The 18,078-nt window shown below is 41.3% G+C and overlaps 1 protein-coding gene across 1 annotated transcript; it reads left to right on the top strand.

Moving 5' to 3' along the window:
* Positions 1 to 260: 260 nt before the first annotated feature.
* elovl4a (ELOVL fatty acid elongase 4a) lies at positions 261 to 12,406 on the top strand. Its single transcript, XM_086039041.1, has 7 exons — positions 261 to 512; positions 1,344 to 1,420; positions 6,722 to 6,909; positions 7,126 to 7,206; positions 8,685 to 8,856; positions 9,428 to 9,555; positions 10,632 to 12,406. Exons 2-7 carry the CDS (start codon positions 1,354 to 1,356, stop codon positions 10,944 to 10,946), a joined length of 951 nt encoding a protein of 316 aa, XP_085895167.1. The 5' UTR covers positions 261 to 512; positions 1,344 to 1,353; the 3' UTR covers positions 10,947 to 12,406.
* The last annotated feature ends 5,672 nt before the right edge of the window (positions 12,407 to 18,078 follow it).

The raw sequence follows: 18,078 nt of genomic DNA, 5'->3' as shown, positions 1-18,078 counted from the left end.
GTCCATTCATATAAATCCGTGTCCTCGCGCCACGGACGTACAGTATATATACGTCCGTGCCTCACGCACTCTGCTCAATTGAACTCCACATAATAAACAGATACAGTAAACGGAAACCGGATATCAGGGAGGATTTGTGAAAATAAAATAAAACATTACAGTGTACATAGCTCTGTGTGTTTGCCTCTCAGAATGTTAGTTTATTTTGAAATACTCATATGAAAGCAGCATAAATAGTGTGTGAGGAGGTAACTTGACGGAGCTGCTGCGAAGTCTTCAGGAGAATTGTGAGGCAAACGGACGGCGGAGGTTGGCTACAGTAAGCTGCACGTTCATGCCATCGCCATCTAAGTCGCCGCGGATGCTGAGCAACTGATACTCAAATAAAATAAAATAGGAACAGAAAGAAAGAAAGTAAAAACGCACATCGGCTGATTGGGCGGAGGACCGCTTTTACGCTGCATGACCTTGCATTGAATGTCACCATAGACGGATAAAAACAACACAAAGAGGTAATGGGTATCCTACATGGTGGCGAGGGCGAGATAGAATTACATTTTGTGTTTTTCGTACTGTACACTATGGTTGTAACGACAGTCATTTTGATTTTGAAGCCGGAAAGAGCTTTACCGATACGAGTAATTAAGAGAACCGTTCATCCTGCTGAAGTGAAGGCCCGAGTGCATGCCGCAGAATGCAAATGTCATGTGGGGAATCATATTATCTCTGCGATCATTTAAACTATGTGCTTTATAATCACTGCTCATTTGGGGTTTATTGGTAACAATTGAACCAATAAGAGGCTGATGGCGGATGCTGCAGCAGGATGCTGCCTGGAGGGTTGGTGATGGGGTGGTTGGGGGTGGGTGTCACCTTTGTTTTTTTAGGACCATTAAATCAAGCCAAGTGAATCTTCAATGTTGACTATGCTCCCTCTCCTCTTCCTCTTCCTCCTCCTCCTCCTCGTTCTCCTTCTCCTCCTCCACCACCTTCCCTTCCACCTCCCCACCCCCACTCCTCCTCCTCCATCTCCTCCTCCTGTCTGCTGCCTGTGGTCGTGTTCTGTCCGAAAAAATGTGCTGACACATGCTCTGTCCCGGCACATGCTCACTGCCTTTGTGCGCATTCAAGCCTATCGAGTAGCCTATAGAGCATCCATCGTGGTTGGCCTGTGGCCCGTCTGTGGCGTGGTCTTCTCACTAATACATTAACAAGCAGACACACAGTTAGCAAGCATGATTTCCGAACCATAATGTATTGATATAATGACATATATGCTTAGGATTCATGCCGCATAGCTTTACTGTTTAAAAATCCACTCAGCTCTGTTTTCTTCATTTTAGGTCATCAGACATGGAGATTGTCACACATCTAATTAATGACACCATAGAATTCTACAAATGGACCTTAACCATCGCAGGTAATCATGATGGGCTTTGTGATGCAAACTAAGAAGTGTTGATGGTTTTCCAATAATAATGATAATAATAATAATAATAATAATAATCGGCGGCACGGTGGTCGACTGGTTAGCACGTCTGCCTCACAGTTCAGAGGTCGTGGGTTCGATCCCTGTCACAGCCTCCCTGTGTAGAGATTGCATGTTCTCCCCCGTGCCTGCGTGGGTTTTCTCCGGGTACTGAATGATGATGTGAAAATGACATCACAATTTCCAAGGGCTCAGCTAACGACCAATCACAGCTCACCTGTTTTCTGAAGCTGAGCTGTGATTCGTTGTTACCTGAGCCCTGAGCAACTGTGATGTCATTTTCAGTTGACAACAATTGACAAAATGGCCGCCCCCTGAGATGGACAAAAACGGGTGGATCATACTACTTTAACTCATATTCCACAAACACATAATCAATCAGAATGGCGTGTTTAGACTAGTGGGGCTGCATAGAAAGAACATTTTGGGGTTGACTTCCCCTTTAGCTCATTCTATCCCAATGACATATGTATGTCATTTCACAATGGGTCTGAAAAAGTCTTGCACTGAATTAGGGGTGGGCGATATGACGATATTAGATCGGTTTAACGTGTTCACGATCCCATAAAGCCGAAAGATCGTTTGATCGTCTACATGGCACATTCTAAACAGTTTAACTCTATGCCGGCGCAAAGCCGCTGACGCGTATACCCGACCAACCAATCACAGCACGCACAGTGCGCCGTACGTGGCACTCCCCACCTCCGTTTGTTTGTATAGCGGGAAGCTATAGCGGAAAGGGAGCGGCACGGTGGTCGACTGGTTAGCACGTCCGCCTCAGAGGTCATGGGTTTGATCCCAGCTCCGGCCTCCCTGTGTGGAGTTTGCATGTTCTCCCCGTGCCTGCGTGGGTTTTCTCCGGGTACTCCAGTTTCCTCCCACATTCCAAAAACATGCTTGGTAAGTTAATTGGACAGTCTAAATTGCCCCTAGGTGTGATTGTGAGTGCGGATGTTTGGCTCTGTGTGCCCTGCGATTGGCTGGCAACCAATTCAAATTGTCCCCCCGCCTACTGCCCGAAGACTGCTGGGATAGGCTCCCTGCGACCCTTGTGAGGATAAGCGGTATAGATAATGGATGGATGGATAATAATAATCATAATCATAATACAATTCTGACGTGACACCAAGGGGAAGGAAAAGATATCCTGTCAACCATTACCAATCATGTCTTTTTCAAAACCTGCTCTGAAGAGAAAGGTAGGCGATGAGAAAAGCCAATTTCAAGCAAAACAGGAGAAGGAATCTTTTTTTGTTGAGCACAGATGCACCCGTCCTGTCTTCAATGCACGGAGAAAGTTGCGGTGCTCAAAAAAATCAGACATCATTAGTCAACTAGACATGCTGAGTAATATGCAAAGTACCAGGGAGATGCAAGAGAGGACCAGGTTACCAACAACACACGTTCTAAAGAACCGTTAATATTCTAAACTCTTATTAATAAAAATTAAGAAGAGTGGATTTGTTGTACTTTTTTTAATACTTGATGTCACGTGAGCAATAGAATTTCGACCCTGAAGCAGACGGAAGTGAAAAAACAGAGACTCTTTATATACAAAAACACAAAGTAACAGCGGAGAGCAGGGCTGGATGCAGAAGGATGCAGAAAGCACTGAAGAAAGCTTGATATTCTGACAATGTGTCACTGAGCGACTTGATCTTAAATACTGAAAGAGATCAGGCCATGCTGAATCGGATATGAAAAAATAAAGGTGACAAAGTAAAGGACCATTGTGACTGATGACATCAAGGACCCAACCCAAAATACAAGTTGTCCCGGTACAACTACTTTACTTCTGATACAATACCGATATTGCAGCCTAGAGTACTAGGCTAGAGTACCGGATATTGATCCGGTAAAATATCAGCAGGAATGATACATGCTTTTATTTATTTTTTGATATGAAATGTTAGAAGAGAGTAGTCACTGATAGTGTTGTGGTACACACGCCTGAGTTGTGTGCGGGCAGCGTGGGATCGATTCCCGCTCAGTGACGGTGTCTGTGTGTGCCCTGTGACTGGCTGGCGACCAGTTCGGGGTGTAGTCTGCCTTCGCCCGTTGACGGCTGGGATAGGCTCCAGCACCTCCCCGCGACCCTGTATAGGATAAGCGGTTTGGAAGATGACACATGACACATGTTAGAAGTCTGCAACAGTAGGTATGAGAACATATGACCCATTTATTCCAAACATTTGGGTTACATAAATTCAACCTCAAACATGAGAATAATGCACTTAAATAAAATAAATACAAAATAAATTAATGGACAGATGGAAAAAAATATATAGTCTTTGAAGTGCAAAATAACAATTCAAGTTTACATCAGTGCATTCAGAATATATGTTTTAGATTAAGTATAAGGTGGGAGGCGGCACGGTGGTCGACTGGTTAGCACGTCCGCCTCACAGTTCAGAGGTCGTGGGTTCGATCCCAGCTCCGGCCTCCCTGTGTGGAGTTTGCATGTTCTCCCCGTGCCTGCGTGGGTTTTCTCCGGGCACTCCGGTTTCCTCCCACATTCCAAAAACATGCATGGTAAGTTGATTGGATACTCTAAATTGCCCCTAGGTGTGATTGTGAGTGCGGATGTTTGTCTCTGTGTGCCCTGCGATTGGCTGGCAACCAGTTCAGGGTGTCCCCCGCCTACTGCCCAAAGACAGCTGGGATAGGCTCCAGCACGCCCCGCGACCCTTGTGAGGAGAAGCGGTACAGATAATGGATGGATGGATATAAGGTGGGAACGGAGTCTGGAACGGCCTGCTTGTAAATGAGTGCTATTATCGGAGATTTTGGATGTAGACCGATATAATACGATACACGTTTTTGGGTCTGGTATCAGACCGATATCGAATATCAGTATCGAATCGGGATCCCCCTACTGGAGTTTCCACAAAAAATGCAAAGACTCTGCACAACCCGCCGGGCGTGTTCCTTCTGTTCTCTGAAGCTGAGCCGTGATTGGTTGTTACCTGAGCCCTGAGCAAATGTGGTGTCATTTTCAGTCGAAAGCAAGTGACAAAATGGCTGCCCCCTGAGCTGTGTGAAAACAAATTGATTATTCTGCTTAATTCGAATTCCACAAACTCAATATGAAGAGAGTCATAGTTACTCTGCCGTTTACCCGCACTTCATTTAATTTCTTCACTTTGACATTCAGAGCACTGGGCAAAAATCCCCGCCTCGGGCCCCCGCAATGCTTTGTTTTAATTAATCAGAATGCCATGTTTCGACTAGTGATGGATAGGCCAGAGCTGTAAGTAAATAAAACCGCTAGCTAAATGATGGCATAATATTAGCATTAATGCACTAATTTTAGCTCCCTTGTCAAGCACGCTATGTCAAATGTATTTTGTTGTATAAAAAACAAACTTACTTGTGAAACACATTACCATGTGCTTGGATGAATAGTTTATCAATTGCTGTATAAATATTGCCACTTTGATCATGATTGAAGACGTTAGGCTCCACAACATGTTCTTCCATCTTTTTATCTTATTTACGCACATGGGCGGTGCACGCATTAGCTGGCTTTGGGACGACGTAATGAAAGGGGTGTGGCAGCCACACATGGAGAGGTGAGCGAGCCAGGCGTCTTACTTCTGGGTTTGAAAAATAGCCACCAAAATAACTCATATTTCATAAGAAATTAGATCGCCATTGTGCCAAAGTCATCATATACATGCTTATAGTTAACTGTGGAAAGCTTAAAATATATAAATATGATATAGTTCCCTTTAAAGCCAGACTGAGTCATTAGCACCAGTAGAACAAGAAATAATATTTTTCCTAATGTTAGTAACTTAAGATTTAAAATATGAGACAAAACAATTATAATTTTTTAAAGAATAAAGCTCAGCAGGTAATGGTCTAATGGGTTGACACATCTACACTGTAAAAAATGATCTCTTGATTTTATGTGAACTGTTCAGCTGCTTGGATACCCAAAAAATCTGGAAGAAATACAATTTCACCGTAAAATAATTTACAGAAAAAATATGCAAATTTTCTGTATTTAACCCTTTCATGCATAGTGGTAACTACGCATTAATTAATTTAAATGTTTACAAATATTTTAACCCTTTCATACATTAAGTATGATTTAATGTTATTATTTAAAATATATATATTTTTTGGGGGGGTTTAATTAATATAGGCGAAAGCAACTTTTAAATAGCTGTCCACTGTAGTGACCACTTTGCATGAAAGGGTTAAAATCACTATTGAATCACATTTTAAATCTGTTGAGTCCACAAAAAAATTGTGATAATTTAACAAGATTGTCTATTCCCGAAAATCAGCAAGCTCTGCAGGAGCCTGATAACGATCCTGATCATTTGAACCAGGTGTGTTGAAAGAGGGAATCATATAAAATATACAGGATTGTGGCCCTCAAGGACCAGAGTGTGACACTTGTGCTCCAAATTGTCCATATGTGTGAAGTGAATGTGGATAGTTTGTCTGTATGTGCCATGCAACTGACTGGCGAACACTCCTGTGACATTTTGCCTCTCAACCAGAAGTCATCTGGGATAGGCTCTAGCTCACCTGTGAACCAAAAGAGAAAAAGCAGTGTTGAAAAAGGCTAGATGGATCATTTGTGTCACAAATGCATCATGTTTTCACATTTTTACTTACCACACAAGTGTAAAAAGAAGTTACCGGTAACCACTGTTTAATACATAAAAACACAACACTATTTTTTTTTTATGCGCAATCTTTTTTGTTCTTGTAACTTCTGGTATTATTCTTGTTTTTCCCCTTCACACTTTCATCTCCTGTTGACGCTGTTCCTTCTTTAACATAAAGGAACTGGAGTGTTTTCTCGCTTGACATTATCAATGACGCAGTTAGTCTTTCTGAATGAGTGTTGGGGAAAAAAACCAAAAAGTTGACGCACAGCACATTTTTCTGATACTTTCTCAACTGGTACTCACTTAATATGCGAAATGTGAAATGCTCCATATATTTAATAAAAAAAGCAGAGCACTCACTCCAGGTTAATCCTTTGATTCTTGATTCTCTGAAGTTTGAGACGTGCGAAGTTATGTACAACTTTACAGGCATATTTTTCCTGAAAATGTTGATACGTAATAGAATGTACAACATCAGGGGCATTTTGACTATTGTATGTATATTTAAGGAATAGCCCACCTTGCAACCTCAGCAGCCTCATAGTTTAATAAACCATAGCTGTGTGTATAGTGGTCAGTTCAATTGTGTAAATATTTCCTACAGACAAGCGAGTGGAAAAATGGCCCCTAATGGACAACCCCCTGCTCACATTAGCCATCAGTGCATCCTACCTGCTGTTCCTCTGGCTGGGGCCCAAATACATGAAGAACAGGGAGCCCTTCCAGCTTCGCAAAACACTCATCGTCTACAACTTCAGTATGGTCTTCCTCAACTTCTTCATCTTCAAAGAGGTAAAGGTTTTAGGTGCCTTTTTTAAAACATGCATTGAAGTCATCGGCTTCCTTCTCGATGACAGACAGATTTGTCCCGCAGATTTAGATGAACCCCCTTTAAGCATATCCGTCTTTGTTTGGATGCATTCCCTCCACTTCCTTGAGTGTCTGTGATTTTCTGTTTAATCACCCAACTGGGAGGGACTCAAATGATATGTGATTTTGTTCCGCTAGCTGTTTATGGCAGCCCGGGCAGCGAGCTACAGCTACATTTGTCAGCGGGTGGACTACTCAGACGACCCCAATGAAGTCAGGGTGAGTGCAAGGAGGATGTGCAGAACAGAGCTGGGCATGTTCTAAAATTTGCCGGTCTGTTTATCACCATCCGTCTGCAGCCTGGTTACCCTTCTGCCAATTGTCTTTTTGTCAAGCCAGACCAAATAGTAATCGCCTATCGGTCAGTCCGTCTATTATTTGAAACGCGCTTCCGTTAGCACTTCCGTCTACCGTTTTGAGAACTTGTATTCTAATTGACTGATTTATTTATTTTTTTGATAACTGCGTCAAGAGAAGCAAAAGAAAAACAAAATAATGTCACTCGCGTTCTGCATTGGAGTTGAGATGCGTTCAATGGCCACTCACACAGTAGGACATCTGAACACTTCTACTCATTCAATGCATCAAACAGCGATGAACTACACATCTCTAAACAACGTGGGCTTTCTAACACGGTGCGCCATATAGCTAATAGTGACTACGGCTGTTTCATCCAAAGTAATAAAGAATATTCATGTTTGTGTTTGATTTGCATTTTTATGAACAAGGTTTGGCAAAAAAATGCTTGCAGTCAGTATTTTATTCAGCGAATTATTCATTATAATTTAACATGTAAGCTATACAGATTTGCACTTGATATAGCAAAAACGTTTAGCAAAACATTCGTTATTGATAACCTAGTAGTGAATGTGAAGTGCAGTGAATTTTAACAGGTATCCTTTTTTCCAGGCAAACGGAGAGGATACATATTTTGGCAGGGAGTAAATAACCTCTCAGGTGACCCAAACAGGTGAACCCTAACCATCAAGTGACTTACCCTGTGTATTTCTGGGATCATTTTGAGTAACTAGGTAAAGTTACTGGAGGATATAGATTCTGACGAGCACCTGCCAGAATTCGTACCCCTCCTGTAACTTTGCGGTAGCCCTCGACTGCTGCTGCCAGCGCCCCCGCGCCGCTGAGTCATCTTAAAGGCGATACATTTGATGGAGAAAAATGCACTTCCTACGCCTTTTTTTTCCCCCTGTCTATCGTTTATCGCCTACATATCGTCGTCTGTCATAGACAGCCCGGTCCGTCGGTTAGACGGAATGCCCAACTTTGGTGCAGAATTGTATATAATGCAATTGCTGTAAAGCGTTATTTTTAACCTGTTCTTTTATTGAACCCATTTCATGGAAGGGTTATTCAAAAACAGGTCCTCCACATACTAAAAATACCCTAACAAAAAAAAGGGTCACAGAGGGTGTGAGGTTTCAGTCATCTGTCTCCATGACGTAGCAATAGCAAAAGAAACCAAAGCTCAACTGATCTGGTTGTAGAACAACGTTGAACAATGCACACATGACATAAAGTACACAAGTACACAGAAGTGTGATAGGCCCTGCTGGCGTAAACATCTCTATTCTAGTTCATGTCAAAAGTGTTTTATGGGGTTGAGGTAAGGGCTCTTGAATTTTTCCACACCAAACACATCCAATCATGCATTTATGAGTCTTTCTCTGTACACCACTCAGGTGGCGGGGGCATTGTGGTGGTATTTCATCTCCAAAGGCATCGAGTACCTGGACACTGTGTTTTTCATCCTGAGGAAAAAGTTCAGCCAGGTCACCTTTCTGCACGTCTACCACCACTGCACCATGTTCACGCTCTGGTGGATCGGCATCAAATGGGTGGCAGGAGGACAGTGTGAGTGGCTCATGTTACAACAACACATGGCGGGCTATTTGCTCTGTGTCCCTCACCACCATATCAAATCTGGATGGCAGTCGTTCTCAGTTAAAGGAGAAGTCAACCCAAACATTTTCTTTACAAGAATATTGCGTTTGTGGAATATAAGTTAAGCAGTAAAATCCACCCAATTTTGTACATCTCAGGGGGCAGCCATTTTGCCACTTGCTGTCAGCTGAAAATGCCACCACAGTTGCTCAGGGCTCAGGTAACGACCAATCATGGCTCAGCTTCAGTTAACAGGTGAGCCGTCATTTTCAGTCGACAGAAGTGACAAAATGGCTGCCCCCTGAGATGGCCAAAAACGAGTGGATTTTGCTGCTTAACTCATTTTCCACAAACATAATATTAATCAGAATGCCATGTTTAGACGAGTTAAGGCACATAGGACATATTATTGCAAATAAAGTTGAGGATAAGCCATGTCATAGCACAGTATGTGATGAGCGTTTGTGCTTCAAAAAAATGATCAAAATACATACGAATGAGACTAATTTATCAATTGTTTGAACCTTTGTTATATTTTCAGCATTTTTTGGTGCACACATGAACGCAGCAATCCATGTGTTGATGTACCTCTACTATGGCCTGGCTTCCTGTGGTCCTAAGATCCAAAAGTACCTGTGGTGGAAAAAGTACCTGACCATTATCCAGATGGTAACATGCTTCATTGCTACGAGACTCAGATCATTATTATTACAAAGTATATATATGTGTGTATATATATATATATATATATATATATATATATATATATATATATATATATATATATATGTGTATATATATATATATATATATATATATATATATATATATATATATATATATTAACATATATATTATATTATATACTATATATATATTATATATATATATATGTATGTATATAATATACTATATTAATATAATATAGTATATATATATATATGTATATATATATATATATATATATATATACATAAAGAAGCATAAAATTAAATTTGCTGATACCTGCAGAAATTATGTGTACTGACCCTTCTGTAATTTGTTCAGTTTTTGAAATTTAATTTAGAAAAAATATAATTTATACAACAATTTAGAAGCAACGTGTTACACAAACCTAATTTAATGAAACATTAACATGAACAGCTGATGGAATTTCTGGCTATGACTGTAAAGCTTTTTGGTAGTGTTTTTGTGTTTAGTAATTAGACAACACAAAAACTAATCATTTTAAAGTCCAAACAAGAACCAAATCAATTTTGGTGTGCACAAACTTTGGGAATCAGGAGCTTTTTTATTTATTTTTAAATGTTTTCCATAGCTGTGTTCGAAAGTCTTTATTGATCTGTATTCATCTATCTATTTAATTGAAATGTTCCACTAAAAATGTTGGAGTAAAGGGTTTGAAGAGTTTCTGTAAACCCAAAACAAAGACACATACAATACATCCTCACACTGTTTTTTCCTTATCAAAGGCCTTTCATCTCATGTTAATTATAAAGGAATTTTATTATTAATTTTTTAAATAATAATTGAATAATTAATTGAAGCTTGACTTCTTTCCTTCTCCTTTTCGGACTAGCAGTACATGTTTTTTTTGTGTGTTTTTTTTGTGGGACTATTCATATTGTGGATTTTTGTTCTGTTTTTGTATGTTTTTAGTTGACTGCATGTTCGAAATAAATTCAAATTTAAGTCATTAATCTGCAAATCTGTAATGCTGATCTGATGTTCTTCTCATGCCTCAGATCCAGTTCCACATCACCATCGGCCACACGGCTTTGTCGCTCTACGTCGACTGTGATTTCCCCCACTGGATGCACTACTCCCTCATCTGCTACGCCATCACCTTCATCGTCCTTTTCGGCAACTTCTACTACCAGACCTACCGCCGTCAGCAGCCCAGGCGCGACGCCTCCTCCAAAGTAGGCAGGGCCATCTCGAACGGGGCCCTCAATGGACTCAGCAAGGCCGCCAACGGCGTGGCGGCGGCAAGCAAAGACGACAAACCCCAGGAAAACACGAGTAGGAGAAAGCGGAAAGGGAGAGCAAAAAGAGATTAGAGGAGGAGGCTGAGGTCAGCTAGATCTGCTTTGAGTTATATGGTGTCAGCCTGCAGAAGACCTTATTTGGGGAATGATGGATGAGGGTAAACGTGTGATGTGTTCATTTCAAGACATGATGAGACTGGCTTGTGTTGAGGGATTATTGTTTCGCTAGTAAGAGATGCTGAAGGTCATACAAAGGCCACTGTTATCACAAATAGGCCAAAATCCACTCGTGTCAGATCCCAGTGTTTCTTCTCTTTCCCAAGTCGTGCAGCCTTGGTCTGATGGGAAATTAACAATCTCTGCTTTTTTAAAAAAAACAATTAACATACATAATTATGTCTGTTTAAATTGTTCACAGTTATTTCACATGTATAAAGCTGATCAATTGTTCTAAAGTCATCGATAGGTGAGTTGCGAATGACAATGCTAGAGCAACTGTCACTCTAACGTGGCATGACTCATCATCTCGTAGATCATTTCAAAAGACGTCTTTGCAATTATTCACCAAATACTGCAGTAAAGGTGGAGGAAACTACATTATGTTGATATCCAGTGGTACATTAAAAGAGAGAAGGATCTTTTTATGTTGATATCCAGTGGGTACATTAAAAGAGAGAAGGATCTTTTTGTTTTTTTCCAATTCTTTTGAAGTTGAATGTGGTCTTTCCATCACTTATGAAGGTGTCGTTCACTGCAGGTCTCAAAGTGATATAAAAGTGAAAAATATTCTATTTCTGTATGCATTGTATGTTTTGTATGTCCCTATTTGTGTGTAATGTGATGAAGTGGACCTGATGGATGTTTGCCCTTGTTTCTTTCTATTTATATCATCATTTTATCGCTTGTCTCTTAGGCTGGTCAAACAAGTTGTACACAAAAGGGGGGCCGTTATGTTTTAAGAAAGACCTTACGACTTAAGTTTAATCTCTTTTCGTCTTTTTATCAAATTGTTTGTTTTATTAAAAGTTTTACATTTTCAGGCCTAGTTCATGTCTTCAGCTTACTTGAATGTAAACAATCATCAAACAAAAATTAGACAATTGTATTATGCAGGATCAGTGAACTTCTAAGTGATTTTGTACATGAACCACTAACAAAGAATATCTGCTGTGCCTGTAGTATATATATAGTGTAAATTGGCATTATCTTCCAATTTTCATCCATCAATACATTTCAGTTTTATTTTCTTTGTCCAGTATTTTTCAGTTTTCGTGTACATACTGATGATCTTTTTTATTACCTCACTGAGAATGCTTGCCGTGTATTTGTGTTGTATATATTACATTGTGATCTTTTGTACTCTGCTCCCAGCTTGTTTGTTGGCTTGGACATTTGGCCACCTTGCTTTTGTGTTGGTGCTGTTTTTTGTTTTGTTTTTTAAGTACAATATAAATTTGAATTCTTAAATTAAACTGAATGCTGGTTAAAAAAAACTAATAAATAAATAAATAAAACTTTGGATTTCCATTGAATTGCATCCTGTGGTGAACACAATATTAACTAACTTATTTACCAAGATAAGACAAACGAGAGTTTTTTTCATTTGAACTCTAAAACGTATTTGAACGTAATTTGAACTCTAAAACGTAAAACTGCACTACTTGGGCACTGTATGGCGTACATTGACAGAAACCTTTTAATAATAAACTCTAGAGGGCGTCATAGTAACTTAAATTATTGAAAATAAACCAGATCATTTCTATTCATTTGCTGTTCAAAAAAATATTGTCATGCATTATCATCTAAGGTAGCTCAGTTTTCTCAGTGCAATGAAGCATTGTTTTGTGCAGTGTATGTTAAAACACTAATTAATATTTTGAAATGAGGAAGTCACAATGTTAAAAACAAGCACTTACAGTTCACATATTTTGTGCTACTTTATTAAATTGTGTCATATCATAAAATAATTTTAGTTCATCATTCATTTTCATTTTGACCAACTAATTTCTGCATTCCCTAGGAAGGTTTTTTTGTATGTCACCTTAATGTTGAGCACTAACCCAGTTTGTGCAGCCTATGCAATAACAATTCTCAACTAGGACTGCCACAAACGATTCTGCTAGTCGACTAGTCACTGATAGTAGTTGCAATTAGTCAACTAATCGTATCATGTAAATCGCAGTATATCGCTCCAGCAAGCAGGTGCTCTTATAGCACCATCATTATCCAACAGATATGAATTCTTTAAAGGGACACTTGGATTAACTTAATTTGTCACTTATATAATATGTTTGCATGTAAAAATGACATCAGTAAGAAAACGCCCCCCCCCCCCCCCCACAAAAGACTCGGTAGTGATTTAAGGGATTTTTTTATGATTAAATTTACGACAAATTGGCCCGCCCCCTTTTGGAGCTGGCTTGTTATTTTTTCTGTCTCAGCGGTCTACGTCACGGGAGGGAGCCAAGCGTGGTAATATTGCTCGCGTTGTCAGTTCTGTTGTCTAAAACGGCGACCGATCGCCACCAAAATGCAATAAGTAATGAAAGTACAATGATTTCCAATGGAGAGTTTGTAATCAGCCCAGTCAGTGAGTCCGACCGAACATGCAGCGAACGGTAAGGGGCGCGGCCATTTTCCTCATTAAAAGGAGGCGTGATTCAAGTAGTCACTTATCTCCTAATTTCTCCAAAATTTATTGATAAAATAGAAAATGACAACTCTTTCCATTTTCCTGATCAAAAAATATATTAAATGGACTTGTTAGTGAAAACATCGCCATCCTGACCCAAGTATCCCTTTAAGGTATGTACAAATGAATATTAAAGACAATTAAGGTGAGAGTACATTCAACTTTGATTCAACTTTACAGCATGCATTAGTATTCCTGACATGCTTACAAATGGTGGTGCAAATTGAAATACTGTAGCCTAAACATTGTTATCTGTAAATGTTTTGTGCAAGGGGCGGGACGGTGGTCGACTGGTTAGCTAGTCCGCCTCACAGTTCAGGGTTCATGGGTTCGATCCCGCCTCCCTGTGTGGAGTTCTCATGTTCTCCCTGTGCCTGCGTGGGTTTTCTCTGGGTACTCCGGTTTCCTCCCACATTTCAAAGACATGCATGGTAAGTTTATTGGACACTCTAAATTTCCCCTAGGTGTGATTGTGAGTGCGGATGTTTGTCTCTGTGTGCCCTGCGATTGGCTGGCAACCAATTCAGGGTGTCCCCCGCCTACTGCCCGAAGACAGCTGGGATAGGCTCCAGCATGCCCGCGACCCTTGTGAGGATAAGCGGTATGGATAATGAATGAATGAGAGTCTGATGTACACGTATACAAATTCTTTATTCACCAAAAAATAAGTAAAAAATAAAAAAAAAAGGGAACAAGACAATGGGCAAAAATGCAGAGCAATGTAGCAATATCAATTAAAACCTATGTTGGCATAAAAAGGTTAGCAAATGACTGGTTATAAACTTGACAGCATTTTTCTTAAAAGGTAAACACAGCTCACATACTCTGAACCAAATCTGTAGCGATAGATAGAGCCAAACTCCAATATTGCACTTTGCCCGTTGAATAACCGACTCCTTAAATCAGCATATAAGCTTCATTAAAAATGAATAATTACAATTAGCTAAAATGAACACAAGAACTAAAAGGCCCATAAAATAAATCTGACCATGGGAAAAAAACAGTGACACCCTATGGTCATCCCCTCAATAGGACGCTCCTATAAAAATAGAGTCTTCATTAGGTCAGTAACAAACATCCCTCTTCAAAAATTATCTTTAAAAAAACTATACCTTTGAACAATGATGCATTAACGGTTAGTACCTTTCCTCCAAAGAGTTACCAGATGCCTGGAGCTAAAATAAAATAAAATAACCTAAATTGTTTTTGAGGCGGATAATACAGGAAATTCTCGAAATTAAGCTTCAAGAACCACTGAAGATTTCCAGCCAATTGGCTTGCACATGGTTCATAGCTTCATGGTGCTTCATTAGCTCAATGGTGCCGTCAAGTGGTCAAGAAAACCAAGCAGTAAAATATACAGTATCAAATAAGATTGTAGGCTAAACAATAGTTGGACCAAAGTTCTCTGTACATCTCATGACACCCCGATACAATCTCATAGGCTGATCAAACCAGAAAATAGGCGTGTGCGGTGGAGTTGCTTAGTGCATCGTTATCGGCCAATCAGAAAAAGTCTAATGGAAAAGCGAATATCTGCAGTCAAGTGAAGCCGTCTGGGTGTGGAGCGAGGCTAATGGACAAACGCCTAAAGGTCCACTCGGTTCTGCTGTAAAGTATGCACCGTGACTGCAAAATTTAACTGTCGAAATTTAAGAAATAAATACTTTTTTTGAGAGGATTCAGACGAAAAACAAGTGAAATGATCTGCTTGTGCAGTAAGACTTAGTAAGATTTCTTGAAATGAGAAAAATTACATTGGCTTTTGAAAAGAGAGAAATACCTTAAAATGAGTGGTGAAACACTAACTTCAAGCACTATATTAGTTAAAATAAAGTTTAAACTAACCTACCACGCATGTTTTTGTAATGGGGGTGCATGCAGAGTCCCCAGAGAAAACCCACGCCGGGGCCGGATCAGAACGCACAACCACTGCAATGTGAGGCGGACGTGCTAACCTGCATACTTCCACTGTTGTTGCTGCTCCTTCCTCTTCGTTGGCGGCGGCGGCTTCTTCTTCGATGTTTTTTTTTCTTCTTCTCTCTTCTTTTAAGTCATTCACTGCCAGACATTTTCAGACCCTCTTTTACCCTAACGTTTTTAAAAAATTGGAAAAAAATATAAATAAATTCCTGGGATTGAATCGCTGGACTGTGAAAAGACAAATACATTTGAATAAATAGACGAAGTGTGAAGTAAATTTGGCCAACCATCTTTTGAGTAATACTAAAAGCTAAAACTATTTTAAGAATACTTCCATAGGTTTTATGACGCAACCCACCCAGATTCATAATTAGACCCATAGCAACGCGCTTAACAATGAAAATGAAAATGTTCGGCACTCCTCGGTAATCTTCGGAGAGTGACGTCATTTGAAGAGATCGAGTCGCCAATCACCCGTTGTACTGCACTGTTGATTGTCCCGTTAACTGCTCTTTGCCGTTGTTATCATCTTTTTCTGTGAAATGCCTTGGCGCTGTGTGGCGATGCATTGTTCACATTTAGGCCAACAGTTATATTTGCGTGGCCAAAAGATAAGAATAGGGCACGTAAATGGACCAGTTTGTGTTACAGTTCAACTGGCTTCCACATTAACTGGCTCCCGATTCCAGCGGTGGTCATTCGGGCAATGCCAGTCCAGTGATTTTTTTTTTTCCTCTCTGCAGATTCGTCACAAGCAACATCGAAGCTATTCAACTGCATACCTGTTCAATTCTGCAAAAAACACTTGAAAAAAACCATCTCGTTTAGGAGCTAAATTGTCTGGGGCTTTACTGTATGCCCCTGGCAGCATCAGCCATGGCAAACTGGTCCAAGGTGCGAGGCCGGACAAAGCACGGCTCAGAGACGAATGTTCAGTAAAATTATTCGATGCCGTTTTCCTTTGCCCAGACACGGGTCACTGGGGCGAACATCTGTAGCCAGGCATGGAGGTGGGTCTCTCTGGCGAGGGCATGGTGGCTCAGCCTGAAAAAGCAACGTGGGTCCCTTTCCATGGGCTCACCACCAGAGGGAGGGGGTCCGGTGCCCTGTGAGCTGGGCAGTAGCAAAAGGCAGGGACTTTGGCGGTCCGATCCCTGGCTACAGAAACAAGCTCGAAGGAAATATGGAATATCATCACTCAGGGATGGGCCAGTCCACTTGAGAGGGGTTTGGACACGCTTTCACTCTGGAATTGCCCAAGGTGAGAGGCGCCGAGCAGGTGTGAGCACACTTACTACCTCCTGGCTTGGCGCCTGTAAGTTGGGGTTCACCCTGGTTGATGAGAGGGGTAGCCTCCCTCCGCCTTAGGGTCGGGGGACGGATCCTGACTGTTGTTTGTGCCTATGCACAAAACAGCAGTTCAGAGTACCCACCCTTTTTGGAGTCCTTGGAGGGTGTGCTGGAGAGCACTCCCCTGGGGGCTCCATCGTTCTGCTGGGGGCCTTCAATGCTCACTTGGACAATGACAGTGAAACCTAAAAGGGAATGATTGGGAGGAACGCCCCCCACCTGATCTGAACACGAGTGGTGTTCTGTTACTGGACTTCTGTGCTCGTCACGGTTTGTCCATAATGAACACCATGTTCAAACATAAGGGTGTCCATATGTGCACTTGGCACCAGGACACCCTAGGCCGCAGTTCGACAATCAACTTTGTAGTCATGTCATCGGGTTTGTGGCTGCATGTTTTGGACACTCTGATGAAGAGAAGGTCGCAGCTGTCGTGTTGTGAGGGTTTGCTGGGAACGTCTGGCAGAATCCCCTTGTCAGAAAGAGTTTCAACCTCAGGTAGAACTTTTCCCACATCCAAGGAGAGGCAGTGGACATTGAGTCCGAGTGGATCATATTTCATGCCTCCATTGTTTAGAGCTGTGGCCGTAAGGTGGGCAGTGACTGTTCGTGAAGGCAATCTCCAAAGGTGGACACTGGCGGTAAGGGATGCTGTCAAGCTGAAGAAAGAGACTTATCAGGCCTTTTTGGCCCGTGGGACTCCGGAGGCAGCTGACAGCTACCGGCTGGCCAAGCAGAATGCAGCTTCAGCGGTCACTGAGGCAAAAACTCGGGCGTGGGAGGAGTTCAGCGAGGCCTTGGAAAATGACTTCCGGATGGCTTCGAGGAAATTCTGGTCCACCATCTGATGTGTACTGACCTCGACTTCGGACGTGAGTCAGTGGGGAGAATACTTCGAAGACCTCCTCAATTCCACAGATACACCTTCCATTGAGGAAGCAGAGCATGGAGACTCTGAAGTGGGCTCTCCTATCTCTCGGATTGAAGTAACCAAGGTGGTTAAAAAGCTCCTCAGCAACAAAGCCGAGGGTGGATGAGATTTGAGAGTTCCCAAATGCTCTGGATGTTGCAGGGCTGTACTGGTTGACACGCATCTACAACATTGCGTGGACATCGGGGACAGTGCCTCTGGATTGTCAGACTGCGATGGTGGTCCTTCTTTTTAATAAGGGGGACAGTGCCAACTACAGGGGAATCACACTCCTCAGCGTCCCTGGTAAGGTCTACAGTATTTAGAGG

Source organism: Filicampus tigris, chromosome 8, assembly GCF_054856515.1.
Source record: "Filicampus tigris isolate MCC_2025a chromosome 8, RoL_Ftig_1.0, whole genome shotgun sequence".
NCBI classification, from domain to species: domain Eukaryota; kingdom Metazoa; phylum Chordata; class Actinopteri; order Syngnathiformes; family Syngnathidae; genus Filicampus; species Filicampus tigris.
This window is presented reverse-complemented; position numbering and strand designations above follow the sequence as displayed.